Source organism: Dendrobates tinctorius, unplaced genomic scaffold (assembly GCF_039654945.1).
Source record: "Dendrobates tinctorius isolate UK_male_01 unplaced genomic scaffold, ASM3965494v1 ptg000019l, whole genome shotgun sequence".
NCBI lineage: Eukaryota > Metazoa > Chordata > Amphibia > Anura > Dendrobatidae > Dendrobates > Dendrobates tinctorius.
Genome location: NW_027361687.1, coordinates 84,012,329 through 84,036,897, shown reverse-complemented (window position 1 = coordinate 84,036,897; position 24,569 = coordinate 84,012,329). Strand labels below are relative to the sequence as shown.

General features: G+C 45.3%; 1 protein-coding gene across 1 annotated transcript in view; it reads left to right on the top strand.

Moving 5' to 3' along the window:
* The window catches only part of LOC141082669 (high affinity immunoglobulin gamma Fc receptor I-like), a 58,184-nt gene extending 41,248 nt beyond the window's left edge, over positions 1 to 16,936 (top strand). The window contains exons 3-6 of the mRNA XM_073566618.1: positions 11,236 to 11,493; positions 13,576 to 13,857; positions 13,965 to 14,024; positions 16,623 to 16,936. Of these exons, the coding sequence (XP_073422719.1) occupies positions 11,236 to 11,493; positions 13,576 to 13,857; positions 13,965 to 14,024; positions 16,623 to 16,936 (914 nt within the window). The remainder of the gene's footprint in view (positions 1 to 11,235; positions 11,494 to 13,575; positions 13,858 to 13,964; positions 14,025 to 16,622) is intronic.
* The last annotated feature ends 7,633 nt before the right edge of the window (positions 16,937 to 24,569 follow it).

The following is a 24,569-nucleotide window of genomic DNA, read 5'->3' as shown; positions in this document are numbered from 1 at the left end:
TTACCAGAACCCGCAGCCCACATAGGAAGCACCGAAACTGCAGGCACCATAGACTCGGCTAACCCGACGGAAACACGACAGGACAACGTATTGGTGGCAAAGTGACGTTGACACTACCCGGAAACAGCAGGCGTGCTGGAACCAGGCTGGGCAGGAGGGAGTGCCCGTGCCAAAGACACTTCCGAGAACCAGCTGACGGTGCTGGAACCCAGATGGGTAGCATTAGCTACAAGAGTCAATGGAACTACCGAGAACCAGCTGACGGTGCTGGAACCCAGAGTGACAGCAGAAGGAACAACAGGCAATAGTACAACTGTGGACCAGCTGACGGTGCTGGAACATGGTTTCTAAGCAGGAGGTATCTGTGCTAAAAAGCACTACCAAGGACCAGCAGACGTTGCTGGAGCTCAGATACCGAGAAGGAGGCACCTAGGCCAAAGGCTCTGCCGAGTGCCAGCTGACGGTGCTGGAACCTGGATGGGTAACAGAAACTGCAAGAGCAAATGACACTAGCGAGGACCAGCTGACGGTGCTGGAACCCGGAGGGGCAACAGAAGGAACAAGAGCCAAAGGGACAACCATGGACCAGCTGACGGTGCTAGAACACGGTTTCTAAGCAGGAGGTATCTGTGCTAAAAAGCACTACCAAGGACCAGCAGACGTTGCTGGAACTCGGATACCGAGAAGGAGACACCTAGGCCAAAGGCTCTGCCGAGAGCCAGCTGGCGGTGCTGGAACCCGGAGGGGCAGCAGAAGGAACAAGAGCCAATGGGACAACCGTGGACCAGCTGACGGTGCTAGAACACGGTTTCTAAGCAGGAGGTGCCTGGTACCTGTGATAAAAAGCACTACCAAGGACCAGCAGACGTTGCTGGAACTCGGATACCGAGAAGGAGGCACCTAGGCCAAAGGCTCTGCCGAGAGCCAGCTGACGGTGCTGGAACCCGGAGGGGCAGCAGAAAGAACAAGAGCCAATGGGACAACCGTGGACCAGCTGACGGTGCTAGAACATGGTTTCTAAGCAGGAGGTACCTGTGCTAAAAAGCACTACCAAGGACCAGCAGACGTTGCTGGAACTCGGATACCGAGAAGGAGGCACCTAGGCCAGAGGCTCTGCGGAGAGCCAGCTGACAGTGCTGCAACCCGGAGGGGCAGCAGAAGGAACAAGAGCCATTGGGACAACCGTGGACCAGCTGATGGTGCTAGAACACGGTTTCTAAGCAGGAGGTACCTGTGCTAAAAAGCACTACCAAGGACCAGCAGACGTTGCTGGAACTCGGATACCGAGAAGGAGGCACCTAGGCCAAAGGCTCTGCCGAGAGCCAGCTGACGGTGCTGGAACCCGGATGGGTAGCAGAAGCTGCAAGAGCAAATGACACTAGCGAGGACCAGCTGACGGTGCTGGAACCCGGATGGGTAGCAGAAGGTACCCAGGAAAAAAACAAAGTTGCAAGGCCGTGAGCCGGCCGCAGTTACCAAAACCCACAGTCCTACCGGGGGTGCTTGTCATATTGGCACTACGGAACCAGCCTTTATTACCAGAACCTGCAGCCCACATAGGAAGCACCGAAACTGCAGGCACCATAGACTCGGCTAACCCGACCGCAACACGACAGGACAACGTAATGGTGGCAAAGTGACGTTGACACTACCCGGAAACAGCAGGCGTGCTGGAACCAGGCTGGGCAGGAGGGAGTAACCATGCCAAAGACACTTCTGATCTGCAACTGGCGATGTTGGAGCCCAGGGGTCAATCATGCAGCAGGCTGAGGCCTACTTGGAGCGAGTTTTATATTAGTTGTACACAACTACTGATTTTAACCGGGCTCCACTTAGGCCTTTGGCTCTACTGTCTTTAGTATTTCCCCTTGCCTACAACCCCACCAGTCGCTGCTCTGAAGTGGCGTGTGCACAATCCACACTTGTTCCTGTGTGACTGGGGCTCATTTACGTCAGTTGATCCACTGATGTGTGTCCGGCAAGGTCTCCTGCTCTGTCCACATTCCCACTACTAGTAATGGGAATGGGGACAGAGCGGGAGACCTTGCCGGACACACATCAGGGAATCAACTGACGTGACTGAGCCACAGTAACTCAGGAACAAGTGTGGATTGTGCAGACGCCACTTCAGAGCAGCGACTGGCGGGGTTGGAGGCCAGGGGAAAAACTAGAGACAGTGGAGCCAGAGGTCTAAGTGGAGCACGATTAAAAATCAGTAGTAGTGTGAGGTTGGAGGCAGCAGGAGACTTTGCCATCCACACAGCAGGGGATCAGCTGGCGTTACTGAACCCCACAGACACCAGAGCGAGTGTTTCAATCTGTGCGGACGGCACTTCCAGGCTACAACTGGCTGTGTTGTTGCCCAGGATCAATGCTCCGAGCAGGCTGAGGCCTACTTGGAGCGAGGAGAAAATACGATGTAGTGAGTTTGGAGGCAGCAGGAGACTTTGCCATCCACACAGCAGGGGAACAGCTGGCGTTACTGAACCCCACAGACACCGGAGCGAGTGTTTCAATCTGTGCGGACGGCACTTCCAGGCTACAACTGGCTGTGTTGTAGCCCAGGATAAAGCATGCAGCAGGCAGAGGCCAACTTGCAGCTGGTTTCATAGAGGTTGTAGACTACTACTGACTGTAACCGTGCTCCACTATGGCCTCCGGCTCCACTGTCTCTAGTATTTCCCCTGGCCTCCAACCCCGCCAGTTGCTGCTCTGAAGTGGCGTCTGCACAATCCACACTTGTTCCTGTGTAACTGTGGCTCAGTCAAGTCAGTTGATCCCCTGATGTGTGTCTGGCAAGGTCTCCTGCTCTGTCCTCATTCACACTACTAGTTATGGGAATGTGGACAGAGCAGGAGACCTTGCCGGACACACATCAGGGGATCAACTGATGTGACTGAGCCCCAGTAACTCAGGAACAAGTGTGGATTGTGCAGACGCCACTACAGAGCAGCAACTGGCGGGGTTGGAGGCCAGGGGAAAAACTAGAGACAGTGGAGCCGGAGGTCTAAGTGGAGCACGGTTAAAAATCAGTAATAGTTTGCATGTGGAGGCAGCAGGAGACTTTGCCGTCTACACAGCAGGGGAACAGCTGGCATTACTGAACCCCACTAACACAGGAGCTAGTGTGTTTTGCTCTGTGAAGACGGCACTTCTGAACACCAACTAGCATTGTTGGAGTCCAGGTTGAGGCATGGAGCAGGCTCAGGCCTGATGTTGTTGGCATGTGGAGGCAGCACTAGACTTTGCCATCTACATAGCAGAGGAACAGCTGGCATTACTGAACCCCACTAACACAGGAGCTAGTGTTTTTCTCTGTGAAGACGTCACTTCTGAACACCAACTGGCGTTGTTGGAGCCCAGGATCAAGCATGGAGCAGGCTGAGGCCTGATGTTGTTGGCATGTGGAGGCAGCAACAAGACTTTGCCGTCTACACAGCAGGGGAACAGCTGGCATTACTGAACCCCACTAACACAGGAGCTAGTGTGTTTTGCTCTGTGAAGACGGCACTTCTGAACACTAACTGAGTATCTTGCTGCTGAGGAAGCCAGGCCCTGTTCTGTGTGTCTCCTTCTCTGGAGGATTACTCTAGTCTTGCTTTGTACCCTGGCTGCCTGCCAGGAGGCTGAATATCCTGGCCCTTGAGTCTTGTTCCCTGTACCTTGTACGTACTCTGTCCGCCTGCCAGGAGGCAGAATATCCTGGTCCTTGTGTCTTTGTCCCTGTGCCTCTGTCTGAACTCAGTCTTACTTCTGTCTGTCAGTCTCCTTGTTTGTGGTTCCTTCTCTGCCGTGTCTTTCCTTTTGTCCTCCTTATCTGTGCATCTGCACCCTCGCAGCTTTATCTGTGCATCTGCACCCTCGCAGCTTTATCTGTGCATCTGCACCTTCACAGCTTTATCTGTGCATCTGCACCCTCGCAGCTCTGTCTGCTCGGCTCCTTAGCCGCTCTGTCTGCACGGCTCCTTAGCCGCTCTGTCTGCACGGCTCCTTAGCCGCTCTGTCTGCACGGCTCCTTAGCCGCTATGCCTGCTCTGCACTCCTGCGGCTCTGCCTGCTCCGCACTCCTGCGGCTCTGCCTGCTCCGCACTCCTGCGGCTCTGACTGCTCCACACTCCTGCGGCTCTGCCTGCTCCGCACTCCTGCGGCTTTGCCTACCTGCACCTCCTGTGTGAACAGGTCAAAACCTGTTCCTTCATATTCCACTCCTTCCTACCTATATCCATACCTGCACCTCCTGTGTGAACAGGTCCAAACCTGTTCTCTTATACACCACTCCCTCCTGCCTACACCTGCTGTGTGCACAGGTCCCTACCTGCCTCTTCTCATACCACACCAGTCTGTCCTGTGTCTCCAAGCCGTGCCCGCCTGTCCTGTGTCTCCAAGCCATGCCCGCCTGTCCTGTGTCTCCAAGCCGTGCCCGCCTGTCCTGTGTCTCCAAGCCGTGCCCGCCTGTCCTGTGTCTCTAAGCCGTGCCCGCCTGTCCTGTGTCTCCAAGCCGTGCCCGCCTGTCCTGTGTCTCTAAGCCATGCCCGCCAGTCCTGTGTCTCCAAGCCGTGCTCGCCTGTCCTGTGTCTCCAAGCCGTGCCCGCCTGTCCTGTGTCTCCAAGCCGTGCCCGCCTGTCCTGTGTCTCTAAGCCGTGCCCGCCTGTCCTGTGTCTCCAAGCCGTGCCCGCCTGTCCTGTGTCTCAGCCTGCTTGTCACTCGCACCGGTCCAGGTGTCCTGTTCCCGAGTGGGATCAGCAGCCACAGCCAGACACCACCCTGGAGTGGCACCCGGCAGCTACCTGCCGCACCAGCCTGACCTCACCATCCGAGGCTCCAGTGAAGACCAAGGAAGCTGCCGTAGTTACGCCCCTTCCAGGGTAGTCTGGTTTGTGGCACAGTGGGGCCACAACCCTACGGCTCACGCCATTCAGCCAAGGCGCGAGCGTGACAGTTTACTAAGGCCATGGTCCCCACTGAGTCCCATGTCCTTCTGCTTGCAGAGCATGAGGAACTTTCTCTCTGCCAGTAGGAGCATCTGGAAGAATTTGTAACGCCCTGTGTGGTTCCGATTGTTGAGACTTCTGAACCCATCATTGTCTCCAATGCCATCTACAACCAGCTCCTGGCTTATGAGAGGCTTGACCCTGAAGATCCTCCAAGGTTCTATGGAAATCCTAAGGAGTGCCAAGGGTTCCTGGAGCAATACCTGTGGTACAATGAGTGGAATTCAGCCTGTCCTGTGTCTCCAAGCCGTGCCCGCCTGTCCTGTGTCTCCAAGCCGTGCCCGCCTGTCCTGTGTCTCCAAGCCATGCCCGCCTGTCCTGTGTCTCCAAGCCGTGCCCGCCTGTCCTGTGTCTCCAAGCCGTGCCCGCCTGTCCTGTGTCTCTAAGCCGTGCCCACCTGTCCTGTGTCTCCAAGCTGTGCCCGCCTGTCCTGTGTCTCAGCCTGCTTGTCACTCGCACCGGTCCAGGTGTCCTGTTCCCGAGTGGGATCAGCAGCCACAGCCAGACACCACCCTGGAGTGGCACCCGGCAGCTACCTGCCGCACAAGCCTGACCTCACCATCAGAGGCTCCAGTGAAGACCAAGGAAGCTGCCGTAGTTACGCCCCTTCCAGGGTAGTCTGGTTTGTGGCACAGTGGGGCCACAACCCCCCGACTCGCGCCATTCAGCCAAGGCGCGAGCGTGACAAATCCCATTGGCTGAATCAAAGCGAGCAGGCTGATAGCATTATGGGAACTTCCGATTCCGGTATCCGATATGAAAAAAGTATCGGAAGTCAGTATCGGAATTCCGATTCAGCTAATATCGGCCGATACCCGATACTTGCGGTATCGGAAAGCTCAACACTAGTGCTCGGAGATTTAGTCTTATCTGCATGATTTGTGACTTGCAAAAAAAGTATCGACTAAATACCCTGTATTTGTTATCCAGCAATTGCTGATTGCAGTAAAATATATGACAGTAGAGTATTTTTGCAAATCTGTTTTCTTGTTGTGTCTCAGTGGGTGGTGTGAACGTTGTCTTTCCGACTTGTTCACATTTGTGCATGTCACATGTGTTTTTAATATGATTTGTGACTTGTAGACAGGCTGAATACCTGTGGGAATTCCCTAACAAACAGGCATTCCACACATGTATTCAACCTGTCCAGCAGTCACAAATCATGCAGATGAGACGACGAAAACTAAATCTCCGCGCACGCCAGTATACTCGAAGGACACCCGAGCATGCTCGGAAAAACCAGAGCAACGAGTATACTCGCTCATCACTATTGCTAAGGTGAAATAGCTCCTTTAAGTAATTTTCCTATACACTTTTGTTTACATGGCAATTGTCCTGCTCTTAACCCAATGTAGCTTCTTTTTACAGCTGCCTAGCTCTTACTACCACCATTCTATAGCCATTTTACAGCTCTTGAGTTCAGCATTGACTTATATGGGGTCCGGGGTCAAGCTCGCGTCCCGAACCGAACTACTTGAAAAAAAAGAGCCAAACATGGACATCCATGGATTCGCTCATCTTTACTATTGAACCATTTATCTCCTAGTCTATACAGAGATCACAGCAGTAACAAAACAAAATGTCGATCACAAAATGGTTTCTATAAGTGTGGAAAAAATAAATGTGACATTTGTTAACCTCTTTCCGACATTGGGTGCAATTATACGCCGATGTTGGACACCCTCCCTTTGATGTGGGCTCCGGCTCTGAGCCCACATCTTTTACAGCACATGTGCCACTCGAAGCAGCGGGTTGAATCGGAAAATAGCCCAATTTCTTTTTTACAATGTTTGCAATTTTTTTCCACCACTTAGACACCAAACATGTCTAGGTTTTGTTTTATCTATTAACTCGAAATGACCTGGAGAATCATAATGGAAGGTCAGTTTTAGCATTTAGTGAACCTAGTAATAAGCCAAACAAAAAACAACTGTGGGATTGCATTTTTTTTGCAATTTCACAGCACTTGCAATTTTTTCCCGTTTTCCAGAAAACCAATGTTGTCGTTCAAAAGTATAATTTGTCCTGCAAAAAACAAGCCCTCAGCTGGCTGTTTTGCCAAAAAAATAAAAAGGTTATGGCTCTGGGAAGAGAGGGAGCAAAAAAACTAAAATGCACAACTGAAAATACCGCCGGTCATGAAGGGGTTAATAAACTAAAGAAAAAAAACTATAGAAATCCCTTAAAAAGATCAAATTATTAACAACTTCATGAACTGTGATATGGAGCATATTGTATACTGCATTAAGGCTGTGTACCCACGTTGCGGATTGTATGCGTTTTGCCACGTTTTTTACTGCGAAAACGCATACAGAACACACCCCATGCATTCCTATCGCATTCTGCACATGCTGTGCTAATGCTGTGTTTTTTCCGTGGTGGAATCGCACAGCAGAAAAAAACACAGCAGGCTCATTATTTTTGCGGAATCGCCGCGATTCCGCACACATAGGAATGCATGAGATCCGCTTACTTTCCACATGTGGCTTTGCCCACCATGCGCAAAGTAAGCTGATCATGTGAGGATGGTACCCAGGGTCTGGAGGAGAGGAGACTGTCCTCCAGGCCCTGGGTACCATATCCCTGTAAAAAAAAAATAAAAAAATTTGGGTTATACTCACCTTCCGGCGTCCCACGCAGCCTTACCGATGCTCCCGCCAACTCCCGTTCCCAGTAATGCCTTGTGGCAAGGACCTGTGATGACGTAGCGGTCTCGCGAGACTGCTACAGTATCGTGAGACAGCTATGTCATCAAAGGTCATTGTTGCAAGGTATCACTGGGAACGGAAGCATCGCTGAGGTATGGGGACACTGCGCGGGACGCCGGAAGGTGAGAATATCACAATTTTTTTTTTTTATTATTTTTAACATTCTATCTTTTACTATTGGTGCTGCATAGGCAATAGTAAAAAGTTGGTCACACTAGTCAAACAATATGTTTGACAAGTGTGACCAGCCTGTCAATCACATTCCAAGCAAATCACTTGGAATGCGCTTGAATTCCGCAAGCGAAAATCGCGTGAAAAACGCTTGTTTTCCACGGGAAGAACACATGCCAATTCCATGCGTTTTTCCCGCTGCGGGAGTTGTGGAAATGCTGCGGAAATTTCCGCAGCATCTCTGCAACGTGGGTACATAGCCTAAATGTACAGAATGTGATTATATGTAGGTTGATCAGGAAGTTTATAAAACATGTGTCTCAACACATTATTATTATTATTTATTTATTTAAATAGCGCCATTAATTCCATGGTGCTGTACATGAGATGGGGCGTTACATACAAAGTTATAGATATCGTTAACAGTAAACAAATTTACAATGACAGACTGGTACAGAGGGGAGAGGACCCTGTCCTTGCAGACTTACATTCTACGCATGCATAAAGTCATAAATGGCAACAATAAGTATTCAGGGACAACCAAGCACCTCATAGAGAAACACCTTAAAAGTATCAGTAGTTTGGTAAGTTATGGTTTTTTTGAAAGTTACTTGCCCGGAAAGGGGAGATGATTGGAGCAAAAAATGAAGGCGAGAAATGTTTTTGGATTCTGCTGCTAAACGCCAAACAATCTAATGGGTTAAATTATAGAAATGACACAATGTATATATTGAGGCTAATAACATCATGTTTATAGAGATGCTCAGTACAACAAGTGTTTCCTAAATTCTGCACATTATGTGGTTGTCCTCATGTGATTGGTTCTCACTGGTTTTACATATACTCAATATTCTCACAGTTTAAGGTGGATTATCTCTATGGCTAGGGCCACGTTCACACGTTCAGTATATGGTCAGTATTTTACCTCAGTATCTGTAAGCCAAAACCAGGAGTGGGTGATAAACACAGAAGTAGTGACGTGTTTCTATTATACTTTTCCTCTGATTGTTCCTCTCCTGGTTTTGGCTTACACATACTGATGTAACATACTGACCATATACTGAACGTGTGAATGTGGCCTGAGTGTGTGATATGCTGGAAATGCGTCAGAGGGTTAACATTGAACTGCACAATGTTAGGGATCTGGCGGAACGCACCAAATAATAAAGACGTAACCACAGGGTGCGTTGGCAGCCCGGGGTCCACCGTGCAGAGATGTTACCTGCTGCCAGATAATGGCGGACACTATAAGGCGGTGTAATAGTAGAACGCACACGGGTTAACATCACCCGTTGTGTACGGAGGCAGACTCTGTTACTTCACATAGTCTACCTAAAGTGCAACATAAATACCGTAGCCTGTTTGAGGTTCTCAGACCTTGGCGGTGGCACTACGCCACAACTGTGGTGCCAGGGAGAGACTGCGCTAATAGATTAGTGTGCTACTTGCGAACAGTACCACTCAGGCGGACGCCACTAACCTCCCCTAACTGTGGCTAGGAAAGCGCACTAATTGCGCATTGGCGCCGCACGGGCTATAGCTGCTACTCAACGCAATATGCTCGTGCCTGGATGGCTCAGTCTGGCGCTAGTCAGCTAAAAGACCCTACTACACGCACAACCAGAGGGAGGGAGTAATAAGGAGTCAGTCACCAGAAACATGAATCCATCATAACACACACGAGTATAGATTTTTTTTTATACTAGAGCATGACCAGGTGGGCATGCGAGCCTTTTATAGTTGCAGCCTTCTGGCACCTTCTTAGTGATCCAATCGGAGCAGCAATAGGACCTGAGCATGTGACCTCCGGCCTCAAATGAGAGGTTGTACCACGGGCATGCTCAATAGGCCGAAAGAAGGACTTAGTCCCAGGATCTGCTCGCTGCTGGCTAGTGTGGATTGCCATAGCTGAACCAGAGGTGGCAGCAGCAACCAAACCGACAACACTAGGCTGAGCAAGATGCCGGGATTCACGTCTCTGCTGAGCAGCCTTCTCTGCAGCCAGGAATTAATGGCAGACCGCAGAAGGCAAAGCTCGGGATTCCTCCTGTGCAGGGGAAGAAAACACGACGCCTAATACACATGTGATATTTTTAACGAAGAGATTAATAAAGAAAATCCTGTTTTATGTCTATCCTGGTAGTGCCAATTCCTTTACCTCAAGAGAATTTGAGGATGATCTGAGCTGCTGTTATCTCATATAATAAATCCAAGTCCAGACAGAAAGTATTTGCAGTTTTTCTTTATTCAGTCAACATGTTTCAAAGTATTACAGACTTCTTCATCAGGTCAAGAAAGAACACCTACATCTAAATGTTGTGTATGCACAATCAAATCAGGTTAGTACAACCTTATTTAACACCCTTATCTTTCGAGGATGAAGCCCTATTGTGCTGTGTTCTTCCCCAAGTTTTTCCAATTACTTTCCCTTGAATTTTCCTGTGTATGCTGCAGGGCAGCAGTGATGTGGCTCCTACATAATATTTAGTGGAGTATACACTAAGTACATTTGGTCAGTCCAGCAAACCTTTTTTCTTGCTGCTTTTTATGAGCCATATACTTCTTAAAGGTGGCGTATTCTGATATCAGGGGCATTTGGGTTTCACCAGGTGCTATGAATCACATTCAACTGATATCTCTTCAGTATTTTTATCGAAAATAACCTGAAACCAACTAAGGATGTGTACTCTATGAAAGCGTCTTATAGCAACCACATCACTACCTCAATGGTGCGTATGGCCTTAAATGTGACCTATGGTAATGCATTGAGAAAATGGAAAACGGTCTTAGGAGCGCAGGAAGGAGACTCAGACAAGAGATGGGTTTAAACCCATCTCTTGTCTGAGTCTCCTTCCTGCGCTCCTAAGAAAGTTTTCCATTTTCTCATTGCTCCTATCCTCCATTGGAGGTTTTTGACTGGAGCTGCGGTGGAGACCTGAGATCCTTGTCTGCCCCTGGGTTGCTTCCTAAGCGCTCCTTTATGACCACTTATCACTGACTCCTATGGTAATGCATGGCCTCTCTCAATAAACTTCCAAGAAAAGTTCTTCTTAAATATTTGACTCCAATGGTGATAAAGTCTTGGCACTCATTTGGCCAAGCTTGGGAGAACTTTATCCTTGAAATTGATGCATTATGTACTAATTAAAAGGGACTTGGATCTTGATGATCCCTATAAAAAGCTTAAGGTTGTTTGGCAATGTATCTCTAGCAACCAAACTGTTTGACAAGACTCTGGCATCAAGAAAGTGTTATGGTAGTTTAGTGTAAGTCAAGTTATCTACGGCTCCCGCGTAACTATGCAGTGCTAAGGTTTAATATGGTAACACCAAAGAACTTCTCTGAATGCATCTTTTTGACTTCAGGTTATCTCATCTTACAAGTTCCAGCCTTGGTGTATGAAGGGGATGACGTGTTTCTGAGATGTCACAGCTGGCCAGGCTACTCAGTGCGACGTACAATATTTTACAAGGACCAAACAGAATTTAAACCTTCAGTTGGGGACACGGGACTACTCTTGAAAAATATTAAAATAGATATGGCTGGAAGATACAGATGTGTGAAGAAAGCCGAGCAATCACGCGTTGCAACTTACGCTGATGAATCCTTTATTCATATCAGAGGTAAATGGTTGAGTAATATCTACATTGTAAAGACCAGCTTTGGACCTAGGTACCTAATATCCACTAAAGTGGTTTTAACACCCCATATCCAATCTTTACACAACATTTATAAATCCCCATTAGAGATGAACGAATCTTCCAAAATTTTAACTTTGCAGATTTTGTGGAATTTGGCACAGAAATTTGATTTTCCACCTCTTATGGCAACCTGTTCCACTCATTAATCACCCTCACTCTCAAATTATTTTTTCTAATATCTAATCTGTATCTTCTCCCTTTCAGTTTCATTCCATTGCTTCTTGTTTTCATGTGCAAATGAGAATAATGATGATCCCTCCAACACTGTGACAGCCCTTCAGATATTTGTAGACATCTATTAAGTCTCCTCTTAGCCTTCTTTTACACAAGCTAAACATTCCCAGATCCTTTAACTATTCCCTCTAGGACATACTTTGCAGTTGGCTTCCCATCCTGGTAGCTCTTCTCTGAATGTTCTTGAGTTTTTATGTCTTTTTTAAAATGTTGTGCCCTGTACTGGACACAATATTACAGATGAGACATGACCAAGGAGGCCTAGAGGGGGATAATTACTTCATGTGATCTAGACTCTATGGTTGTCTTAATACATCCTATAACTGTGGTTTGTGTTTTTTGCTGCTGCATCACACTGTTGACTCATGTGCTGTATATGATCTATTAGTTTACCCAGGTTTTTGTTACAGATGCTGTTGCTTAGTTCTATTCCTCCCATTCTGTAGATGTAACCTTTTTTTTGCCCACATACAGAATCTTGCATTTTTCTTTGTTAAATACCATTCTATTAGTAGCTTCCCATTGTTCAAGCTTATCTTGATCCTTCTGAATCCTTGCTCTGTCTTCTCTAGTGTTAGCTATCCCTCCTAGCTTTGCGTCATCTGCAAATTTGAGTATTTTACCTTCGGTTCCATTTTGTAGATCATTTAAAAAATCGTTGAACAACACTGGTGCCAGGACAGAACCTTGTGGTACCCCACTTGGAACACTCTTCCAATTGGATTTATTACCAATCTTTGAGTGCGATCACTGAGCCAGTTATGAATCCACTTAATCGTAGCCTTGTCAATCCCATATTCGCTCATTATTTAAATAAGGATTATTTAATCAATTGCTTTGCTGAAGTTGAGAAATACTATATCTACCGCATTTTCTGATCCACCCAGTCAGTGATTCCATCATAGAAGGAAAATACATTAGCCAGGTATGACTTGTTTGCTACAAACCCATGCTGGCTCTGGATAATTGCTGTATTCTTATAAAAGTACTTACATACATGCTGTTTAATAATTTGTTCAAAAATTTTTCCTGGTATAGAAGTAAGGCTCACTGGCCTGTAATTTACTGGCTCTGTCTTCTTTCCTTTTTTGAAGGCAGGGACAGCATTTTCCTTTCTCGAATCTTCTGAGACTTCTCATGTTCTCCAGGATTTTTCACTATCCCAGGATATAATTTATCTGGACCAGGAGATTTCAATTCATGTAAATTAGCTAATTGTTCCCTCGCCATCACTCTGTTTATGGATAATGTGGATTCTTTTATTCCTTCGATGACACTGTGAAGATCAGTTGATGTTATAATTGTTTTCTTAGAGAACACAGATGCAACATAGGAATTTAAATGTTTGGCCCACTCAACATCATTTTTGATAACTTCACCCTTTGCATCCTTTAACAATCCTATAGCATCTTTGACTTTTCTTTTGCTTTTGACATATCGCCAAAATCCTTATCAAATAATTTTGATCTTCCTTACAAGCCTCACTTTATTACTGGTTTTAGCATGTCTAACACTTGTCCTGATTTTCCGGCAAATAGAATTATATTCGTTTTTTTTCCCTTTCTTAACAAGTGATTAAGTTCTGTGTTCATCCACACAGGTCTCTTTAATGCTTCTAACTCTTCCTTCCTTTAGAATTCTTGCCAATTGTGTAGTGAAAATTTAATTTATCAAAACCTCCCATCCTTCTTGGACATTTCTGTACTTTAGAACATCCAGCCATTGGATAATTCCTGGATGAATTTAATTAAATTTTTATGAATTTTTCAGAGCTGTTCTCCATCCCAAAAATAAGAGTAACACCAAATCCAGCAATGGAAGGTGACAGAATGATCTTGACTTGCCACACAGATCTTACTCCTTTCCGAAAGCATACAACACTGCTGTTTGCCTTCTATAGAGATGGACGAGATGTTCAGAAATACAGTCCATCTAATAAATATGAAATTCAGCCCGTTCATTTAGAGAATTCTGCAAAATATTTTTGTGCCATAAAAACCTTACCCAGCAATATCAGAAAGGAAAGTCCTAAGTTATATATTCAAGTACAAGGTGGGTACCCAGCTATTGAGTGACTTGTATTTCTGAATGACACAAAGCAAATAAAAAACAAATATTCTTATAAATATTCGAGATGACTGAAGCTTTGAATTTGTCAGGTTTGATAAACTTTCATGGGGGATTTGATTTGCAGCAAATCAATTTGCTGCAAATTGAAAGTAATCCTAGGCCTCCAATTGCACTGAAAAGCATGTATGACCCCCTACAGTTAAGTGATTTATTACTTTCTCCTCATATCTCTTTTGCTAAACTGTGAGCGGGCATGTCCTTGTTCTATACAGATTCACAACAAATGTCTGCTGCATTCCCTGCTTCTGCTTTTATAAAGGGTATGATAATCCCTCTTATAGTCTGTATAAGGTTGTGTGAACCTTCCCTGGCTGATGCAATGTGTAAATGGCATAATATTAGATGAATTGCAAAGTAATTTGCAAATTGTTCAAATTCTTAAAAAAACATGTTTGCTTTAACAAGCAATGAAACTTAGTTTTTATTACAATATCTTATTATCTCTTATGCATTTTAAAGGGAATCTGTCACCCCTTTTTTCGAATATGAGCTGCCGACACTGACATCAGGGGCTTATTTACAGCATTCTGTAATGCTGTAGATAAGCCCCCGATGTAGCCTGAAAGATAAGAAAAGAGTTATATTATTCTCACCCCGGCATCCGGTCCGGTCCAATGTGTGTTGCTGTCCTGTCTGGTGTCTCCCATCTTCATACGATGCCTTCCTCTTCTTTCCTTCCTTCCTGTCGTGGTGTAGGGAGGAGGGCCCCTGCAGAGTGTCTGGGCCGGAACCAAGGGGACCGCCATCTAGGTTCCTAAGGGAACTGTACCCGGGGAGCGGAGGAGGAAGGTGGATGGCTGAGAGTGACAGGACAGCAAGGGGAGAGGCGAGTATAAAAGGGGCAGGGAGCGAGCAAGGGAGTCAGTTAGCAGAACGGCAGACACATAGCAAGAGACTGTGGGGGCGTGACAGAGCCAGAGCGACAAACAGTGACCAGAGAGGAGACCAGCAACAGAGGGGCGATTTACAGTGGCCTTCGGGGAGGAGGCGCCGAGCTTACCGACAAGAGACTGCCGCTTCACTCCAATCTGGGGCCTGTCCGCTGCCTCTTGCGGCCGCTGCCGCTTCACTACACACTGCGGTTGCGGCCTGCCCACTGCCACCCGCAGATGCTGCCGCCCCGCTTCAGCCCGCGGCTGCGGCCTGTCCATCATCGCCTGCAGCTGCCATCACCCCGCTGCAGTCGGCAGTTGGGGCCTGCTCCTCACCAACAGAGAGACTCTTTGCTCAGCCCCAGGGCGTGCATGTGGCCGACCAACCGCCACTCATGGTAACTGCGACATACCCCTTCTTGGGGACTGGAGTCTCCCTGAACCTGCTAACGAGCGGAACCCTGCTGTCTTTACAGGGGGTTACCTCATCAAAGGACTCACCCAGGGCCTGTTGTGCCCCAACCCCTCTTGGGCGCTTGGGCGCCCGAAGACTACGCCAGATCTTCAGCAGCTGGGCCCAGCGGCTGCGACACCAAAGCAGCTTCATCAGAGACACTGAGGGACGTCAGGATGGATAAGTAACACTATAGGATATAAGGACCCGTAGTCGGCCATACCACGGCCCTATAGTAACCGGCCTTTGCCGTGTTATTCGTGTTCTCTTTGGTTGTCCTGAGTCCCTGCGAGGACAATTGTTGTTACTTTGCTTTGGTTGCTTAGTATAGCGCTAGCGGCTTCAATTTATAAAAGTTACTTCTCAAAGTACAACTCAGTCTCGCGTCTCGTCACTGCATCCTGCATACCTGCTATTACCTACAGTGGCTCCTGCACAGGCGCACTGCTCTGCTCTTTTGAGGCAGAGCAGAGTCCTGCAGTGCGCAGGTGCCGGGAGAGGTGCGGCGCCTGCTCATGGCAGTATTTTGCTCTGCTCTCAACAGGGCAGAGCAGTGCGCTTGCGCTGGAGCCGCGACGGGAAGGAAAGAAGAGGACGGCATTGTATGAAGATGGGAGTCACCGGACCGCAAACACCCATTGGAACCAATACCGGACCGCCCCTCGGTGACTATAATCTAACTCCTTTTTCAGGTTACATCGGGGGCTTATCTACAGCATTATAGAATACTGTAGATAAGCCCCTGATGTCAGTGCCGGCAGCTCATGTTCGAAAAAAGGAGTGACAGATTCCTTTCAAACAATGTTCTCCCATGTGAACTTGTCTTGTAAATTGTATGTACTATTCAGTCAGTTAGTTACTCTGGGTTGCCGTCAATTGAAAATCTTCACAATAATTCAGAATAGGCAGATTAAGGACATTATTTTTTATTACTCCTTATGCATTTTAAACGTAGTAATAAAAGGTAAGTTTTATGGCTTGTTAGAGAGGGTTTTAATTGTGAGTTTCTCCTCTTCCTGTTCAGATACGTAAATATATCCCTCACAAGTCATGTGTTTCCCCCTTTTTTTGTTCGGTCATGTTTGCATTCTCCTCTCTAATAAATATGCTACGAAGCCAAACATACTGTATGTGACCCTCTTGTGATTTGGTAGATTAGCCACATGCAATTCTGCCCCAAGCCGAAGATTGTAGATAAAATGGTTATTAAGAGCATGATGCATGACAATCCCATTAAAAGCATTGTGGCTGTCGGGCAGTTTATCCCCAGCGATCAAACTTTTGGCAAAGTCTCTACTGTTCAGCTCGTGAATAAATCAGCAACATTTTGGTACCTGAGAGTTCCTTTTTGTATTTCATAGAATTATTCTCATATCCCCTTATAAGTGTGGGTCCAAATCAAATGAAAGAGGGTGATCGCATGACGCTGATGTGTAACACGAGTCTCAACCAGCACAGACCGAATGAAGACCTGCTGTTTGCTTTCTACATGGATGAATGGAAAATTCAAGGATTCAGTTCATCCAATAAATATAACATTTCATCCATCCAGTTGCAAGATTCTGGGAATTACTCTTGTGAAGTTAAAACCTCAAATAACATTGTGATGAAAAGGAGTCATGAGATTAAAGTTGCAATTGAATTGAAGCCAGGCAAGTATTCACTCACATTTTAGCTTCACATATGCAAAATCCTTTTTTTTTTTATCTTGATTGTCTTTTGTGACTCAATGAGCATCAATAATCATAATGACACATAGATGAAAAGTAAATCTCTTAGGGCTCATACTCACTTGTGAGAGACCCGCATGATTCTCATGCGAGTCTCTAGCATGAAAACCTGGCACTGCCGCCAGCACTTGGACTGGCTGCATAGAAATACATGTAGCCGCACACTCCAGTCCGAGTGCTGGAGGCAGTGCCACACTTTCATGCAAGAGACTCACATGAGAACTGTGCAAGTCTCTTGCAAGTGAGTTTGAGCCCTTAGTTTCTAAATAGATGAAAGACTATGCAAAGAAATAATTTAGGATCACCACACTAATAACTAGTAATTGTGAAAAAATCATGAATTTTTATTGTACATCAGGTCATGAAACACTACACACAATAAAAACATTTAAAAACAAGGCAAGGGACTATAACAAACAAGAGGTCCCATAGTCCACAATATGTCCACCAACTGCCTGGACAGTATACAAATCACATATAAATCACTATTTAGTAGTAGTATGCTGCTGGTTGTTCCATTTAGGTAAGACCATAGGTTATGTAAAACAAAACCTGATACACAGTGGTTATAGTATACTCAGGTAGAGTGTAATATCATATCAAGCATAATACCTGAATAAATGACCACACAAAGAATATGTTTAATCCTAGTAGTCAGTGGCTCTAGCAGATCAAAAGTGAAATACTGAGAGATGCACTAGCCCTGATTAAAGTATAGCTATACATCACCATTTCCCTATCAGGGTAAGTATCAGAGTCCGGTCACCCAGTCATCCCAGTCAGCAGTCAGACAGGCAGCCCATCAGGTGGCATAAAGAAACCCACGCGTTCCGACACACGAGGTGTCTTCCTCAAGGTGAGTGTATCCCATCCCTGTGTACACCAGATATTTATATACAACAATCATTAGAAAATAAAGAGAAGATTATTACCAGCTGGGAGCCCTCAGCAATAGAGCGGTTAAAGTCAGAGTCTCGGCGCATGGTGTAATACCCGGAAGAGCACGCTCAGGGCGGGGGGAAATGACCCACAGGAGTCTGTGACGTAACACAGACGGCGTCTACGCTCATAGAGCACAGCACGGGCTAATCCTCCAAGGTTACTCCAAGTTGTGTACGCAAACAGCGTACCAGATAGAGCAGTTAGCACCAAGGGAGGAGTTACACAGATGACGAAAATATGAGGGAGATTGCTAAACAGGCAGCGCCCTCATGTGGTGAAAAAGTCATCCCGATCAAACGCTCCCATATGTGTCAACACAATTATTAACCGTACAAACGCCAAGATATGGCACCCTTATATCATGGCACAAAGGGTACGTTGCATAGCGTTTTTGAACAGAACACCTTTATTTAGAAATATAAGGGTCACACTATCAATGTAATACAATAATTCCACTTGTATGTAAAAGTGGTATAGCGTAAATCAACAGAATATTTTAGCAGATAGAATTTCAAGGCAGACTGCTCATCCAGATCACCTGCGTGTACATATATCATACAGGACGCGTATAAATTGACAAAATTACTATGCAAAGGCTGTATTAAAGTAGTCCTCATCAAATACCCCTAAATAGGTAGAGTCAGGTAACCTGTTGTTGCCCTACAAGCTCATCAAGATCTCTTACGTCTAAAGTACATTGTACAGAGCATACAGTATGTAAATGGAAAAAACAACACTTGTATAGCAAAATAATATAGCGCGAATCAGCACGATATTAGTACACCCAGAGCTTACAATAAAATACTAATCCAGGTTGAAAAAACTTTTGATTCTCTTACATGCTCATCCAGATCTCCTACGTCCAAGATGTATTATTTGTGTGAAGCACATATGGATGAGAAAACTCTCCAAACAGAGACAATATTTCCATAGTGAAAATAGTATGACGCAAGTTTACATGGTGATAATACATGATGATAATACACGGAGCTTGGAATGAGGTACTCATCCGAGTCACTTGTAGCTACGGTATATTATGCAGACCACATATAAATGTGGGGGTGGCCATACAAAGACAGCACTTATATACTAGAGCGATAAAACGCAAATTGGGAACAGTCCCAATAGAGAGACCCTATATATAGGTAAAATCGAGGGACCTATTGTTACCTTACATGCCTCAGTGAAAAAGTATACAGTAGAGGCTATCTTAATGCAAGGTTTAGGAAACATACCAGCAGCATACTCCAAACTAGGTGCCTCAAAAAGAGGCAGAAAATTCTAAGAAATGGCAAGAGGTTTTTCCTTTCTTCCCTTTATGTGTATACAATGCTGTAACAGCAACCTAATGCAATGTATACGAAGAGTAACCCTAAGTATTTTATTCACCCTTTAGCATAGTATATAATGGGTATTACAATCTTGCCACACCAGATTCAACAATTCAGAGTGACATTGAAAATATAAACAGAGTATAAAAGAGAAAATGGGTATAAACAGGATAAAGACTGATATAATAAATGAGAAGGGAATGCAATGGACTAACAGCATATGATCCCTATTCCTCAGTTGGTTTAAATCAGGAAAACAGACAGCAAGTGAGAGCTCCTTGATCTTTGGTAGATTTGCTTTTTGAAAAGCCAGACAGAAGAGGGGACTCCCAAAAATGCCATTCTCTCATTGCACAGACCTGTGGGAGAAAAGGATCAAATTAGAAGGGTGACAACGCATACCAATCAAACACCGAATTTAAGATCTCCTATAAAAACCGGTGTATAGCAGTTCCTCGTTTAGACCAGCAGGGGAGAGGCTGTCAAGGTAGAATATCCATCTAGCCTCTCGCCGAAGTAATTCATCCGTAATATTGCCACCCCTAATGTTAGTCTGTACACCCTCAAGGCCCATGACTCGTAGAGAGGCCGAAGACCCCCCATGATAGTCCAAGAAATGGGCTGCCACCGATGAAATGGGCTTACCCTTTGACTTGTCCACCCGAGCGGTAGATATGTTCGATAAATGCTGCTGTGTTCTACGTCGCAGTTCCTGTGTCGTCTGTCCAACGTAGATCTTTCTACAACCGCAAACCAATGCGTAGACCAAGTTCCGAGAGCGGCAGTTAAAGTAGGCCTTAGACCATAGCTGTAAGGGTAGATGGACCAAAAGAGCAGCTTGGTTAGAAATAGTAATAGAGCAAATCGTACAACCCCCACAGGGGAAAGTTCCTCTGTTATCATGTCCTGACCTTAGTTTGGCCATAGGACGCCTATAATGACTGTTTGACAAATGGTCCTTAAGGTTCTTAGCCCTCCAGGCTACCACCTTAGGTTGATCACCAATGAAGCCCCTAAGTTTGGGTTCACTGAGTAGAATACCCCAATTGTTCCCCAAAAGGCGATAGATGTCACTCCATTGGTTATTAAATCTCGTGATAAGGCTGATCTTATGTGTATTCGTCCTTACCCGGGGTCTGAGGGCATCATCTCTTGATTTGTTCATCGAATATTCAAAGGCTCTTGAAACGGTCTTCTTTGGATAACCCCTCTCATGGAACCTTTTGGTAAGCTGTCGGGATTCTTGTAAAAAGTCTCCCATATGACTACAGTTACGTCTAAGCCTCAAGAACTGCCCTTTTGGTATCCCTCGTCGTAGATGTGCCGGATGGAAACTGTCAAAATGTAGTACATTGTTCGTGGCGGTTTTCTTTCTGAATAGAGTGGTGGTTATACGATTCTGGTGTATCATTAGTTTTAAATCCAGAAACTCCACCGAGCTGAAAGAGAAGGAAGAGGTCAACTTGATATTCCAGCAGTTATCATTCAGACCACCAATGAATTCATGAAGTTTATCCAATGTACCAGACCAGATGATCACAATGTCATCAATATATCGTAGCCATTTGGTGACTGATTCCTTAAATAGATGTTGTTTATACACATGTGTCTCCTCCCACCACCCCATAAAGAGGTTGGCGTAGGAGGGCGCACATTTGGCTCCCATAGCCGTCCCGGATACTTGTTTGTAGAATGCTCTTTCAAAAACAAAATAATTCTTCTCTAGGACGAATTTTAAAAGCTCCAGAATAAAGGTATCATGTCCCCTCTCCCCCCGTAGTCTGACATTCCAGAAAAAAAGACACAGCATGCAAACCTAGACTGTGATCAATGTTGGTATAGAGAGCTTCTACATCCAGTGTTGCTAGGATGGCGCCCTCCGGTAGATCCAATTTCTCCAGGAGAAGTATCAAATGTGTTGAGTCACGGACAAACGAATCCAGGGTCTGTACAATTGGCTGCAAAAAGTAATCCAAATAAGAACATGGCCTCTCATATAAACTCCCCATCCCTGAGATGATAGGTCTACCTGGAGGGTGTGTCATAGACTTGTGAATTTTTGGCAACATATACAATGTCGGTACCACAGGATGGATAGTTGTCAGAAAGTCCAGCTCTTTCTTATTGATGATGTCACAGGAAAAAGCCCTCATTAACATTCTGTCCAATTGTCCTTTAAAAATAAAGGTAGGATCAGAGGGGAGTAGTTGGTAATGATGGCTATTGTCCAACTGTCTTCTTACCTCTTGGCAATACATCATTTTGGGCCATAGGACAATATTTCCGCCCTTATCTGCTTCCTTAATTTCAAAGGCATCGTTATTTTTTAAATCATATAGGGCTTGCCTCTCAGCCACACTTAGATTGTTGCCCCGATACTTATCGACCCTCAGGTCCCTAATATCACTGCATGTCTTCTCAAAAAATATTTGTATTACTGGAAACAACGAGAATTTGGGAGTGGCCTGTGATGGGAGTCTACCAGTAAATCTGTGCCTGGTTTGTCCGGTCTCACTTTCAGTTAGTAGGTCCAACAGGTCACGGAAAACCTGTCTGTCTTGGTCGGGGAGTTCATCAATAAGGGACGGCTGATGATACAGCATTTTAAAAGTTAGTTGCCTGCAGAAAAGGTACAAGTCTTTTGTCAACTCAAATTTGTCCAGACACATCATGGGTGAAAATGAGAGTCCTTTGGTAAGTAGCTTGGTTTCAATGTCAGAGAGTGTATATGTGGACAAATTGATGATGCGCAAATTTCCCACATCACCAATATTGTCCTGCCAAGGAACAGTACCTATCGATATCTCCGATTGTTGAACCTGGTCTCTCTTTTCGAGGTCGGTGACCAGACTCGAAAGTTCCCTTTCCTTTTCTGTCGATGGCCTAGGCTTCCTTCGCCCCCTTCTAGTTTGAGCCCTTAGTGTTCAGACCCAGAGAAAAAATGGCAGGCAAGAGCACAACCTGAAGACATGCAATAGTACGAACATGAAAATTAAGTTCTGTATTAGTAGTCCTATCATAATATCATGATTATTGCTCCTTTTTTGTGTTTGGTCTACAAAAGAGTAGAATTGCATGATGATCATGGAGTTGCAAAATCATGGTGGCCTAATGTACATGAACTGCAAGGGTTACTCCCATTCTTTGAGTCAGAACAGTTTTTTTTCTTCAGCTTGTGTTGTTCTCTCAGAAATAATAGGTGATGTTCCAATTATTAAAAGTCCTACCAGTAGTATAAGAGGGAACTAAATCAATTTACTCTCGTTTTCAGTTGGATCTACCCAAGAGAACAATAGTACAACAACCATGTTGTGCAGATACTATCAGCATATTCATCATAGATATTTAAGGATAGACAAGCTACAAGGTTTTCACCATTCCTTGATTTGAAATTTTGATTGTCCTCACTGGAGTCCTGTTTTTCTTCACTCCCATAATTCTCAACATTAGTTTGAAAAAAGGCTAGATCCTCAATAGCAAACAAGTGTCAAAAGCCACAAGGTTCTGTATGTGTTGTGTATTTTAAGAAGCGCAGTATGATAGACAAGCTTTCCAATGCATCATGTGAGGATGGGGAGGCAGGATAACCCAAACCTGACGTCACATCCGGTGCCAAGAAGCTCAGTATGATAGACAACGCTTCCAAGGTATCATGTGAGTATGGGGAGGTGGGATAACCCGAACCTGACGTCACATCCTGCATCAGAAGGCCCAGTATGATGGACAAGCTTCACACCACGTCCTGTGAGCGTGTGGAGCGCGATGTCACATCTAGCGTCAGGAGGCAGTGGATGGGGAAATTAGTATTCCATCCATCACAGACAACATCCGCCCCCTAATGACGCCATCAGTGACTCACACTGGAGGACGGCCATCGACATACACTACCCGCAGTGGGAAAGAGTGCCCAGCATACAAATGTAAAATGATCATAACACCATCTTACTTATGGGCAAAGAGAAGGGCGCATGGGGTGATCAATAAATTTGCAAAAAAAAATGTACATATATGCATGTAATTAAAACAGTTCATTATTAAATAACAATTAATCCTTATCACTTTAAAATTAATAAATGCATAACTGCGTGCTTCATCCATTGAGAGTGTTAATCCAAAAGCTCAGGAAATTGATCGAACACAAAATCCATGGGTGTCAGAATAGCCATATTATATGTAGAGATTCAAAGGGCACAGGTTAGATGCTGAGATAACATCCGCTACTAGGAAATAATAAAAAACACAAAAACACATAATTAAAATAATGTAAGAAAAAAACAAAAAACAGATGAACTACATTGAAAAAGGGAAGAGACAAAGCGCAAAAATACATCACAAAAATGAAGAAAAGCTTAATTTTTCATTAAGACCCAAAGGGATCATAGTATTGAGCCTGATGATCCATTTACATTCAAGCTGTGCCAACCTGCGTTCAGATCCCCTCCTCTAATGCCACTATGTATTCGGTCAATACCTCTTATCTTAAGGAGATCAGAATCACAGGCAATGCACAGCCTAAAATGGTGGGGAATTGTCTTTAGGGATGCAATGTCTACCACAGTTTGGGCTGCCTTAATGTCCCTGACACAGACACGCAATTCTCTAGATGTTAGTCCTACATAAATCATCCTGCAGGGACATGTTGCGTAGTAGACAACAAAATCACTACTACATGAGATGTATTCTCTGATTTGAAAAGTTTTAGTACCATCAGTTGTACAAAAATCCTTGGCCCGCACCAAATTGCGGCAAGCTAAGCAGGACCCACAAGGAAAACAGCCCTAACATGGTTTTCCAATGTTAAAAGGAAATGAAGGCCTAGCCACATAGTGGCTCTTAACTAGCATGTCCCTCAAATTACTGCTTCTTCTTGCGGTCATTAATGGTCTCGCGGGAAGTAATTCACCAAAAACAGGTTCAGTTTTGAGTATCGGCCAGTGTTTATTAAGAATGCCTCTAATCATATTCCACCTATTATTATAGGTAGAGATGAAATGAATTTGATTAGAGTCATCCCTGGATCTATGTGAGCCGGACAAGAGTTGGCCACGGCTAGACGTCTTGGCCCGAAAATATCCTTTTTTCACGCAACGTTTACTGTTACTACGTGTATAGAATCTATCTCGTAGGTCCAGTGCCTGCTTCTCAAAACATTCCTCTGTGGAACATAGGCGTCTGTCCCATCGGGACAGCTCTTACCGTGGATGGCATGTGAGCGGATGAAGCGTGTAGGAGGGAATTCACCTATGTCTCCTTACGGAAGACGTCAGTTTGTACCCTTCCATTGTTACCCACAAGAACCTGGATA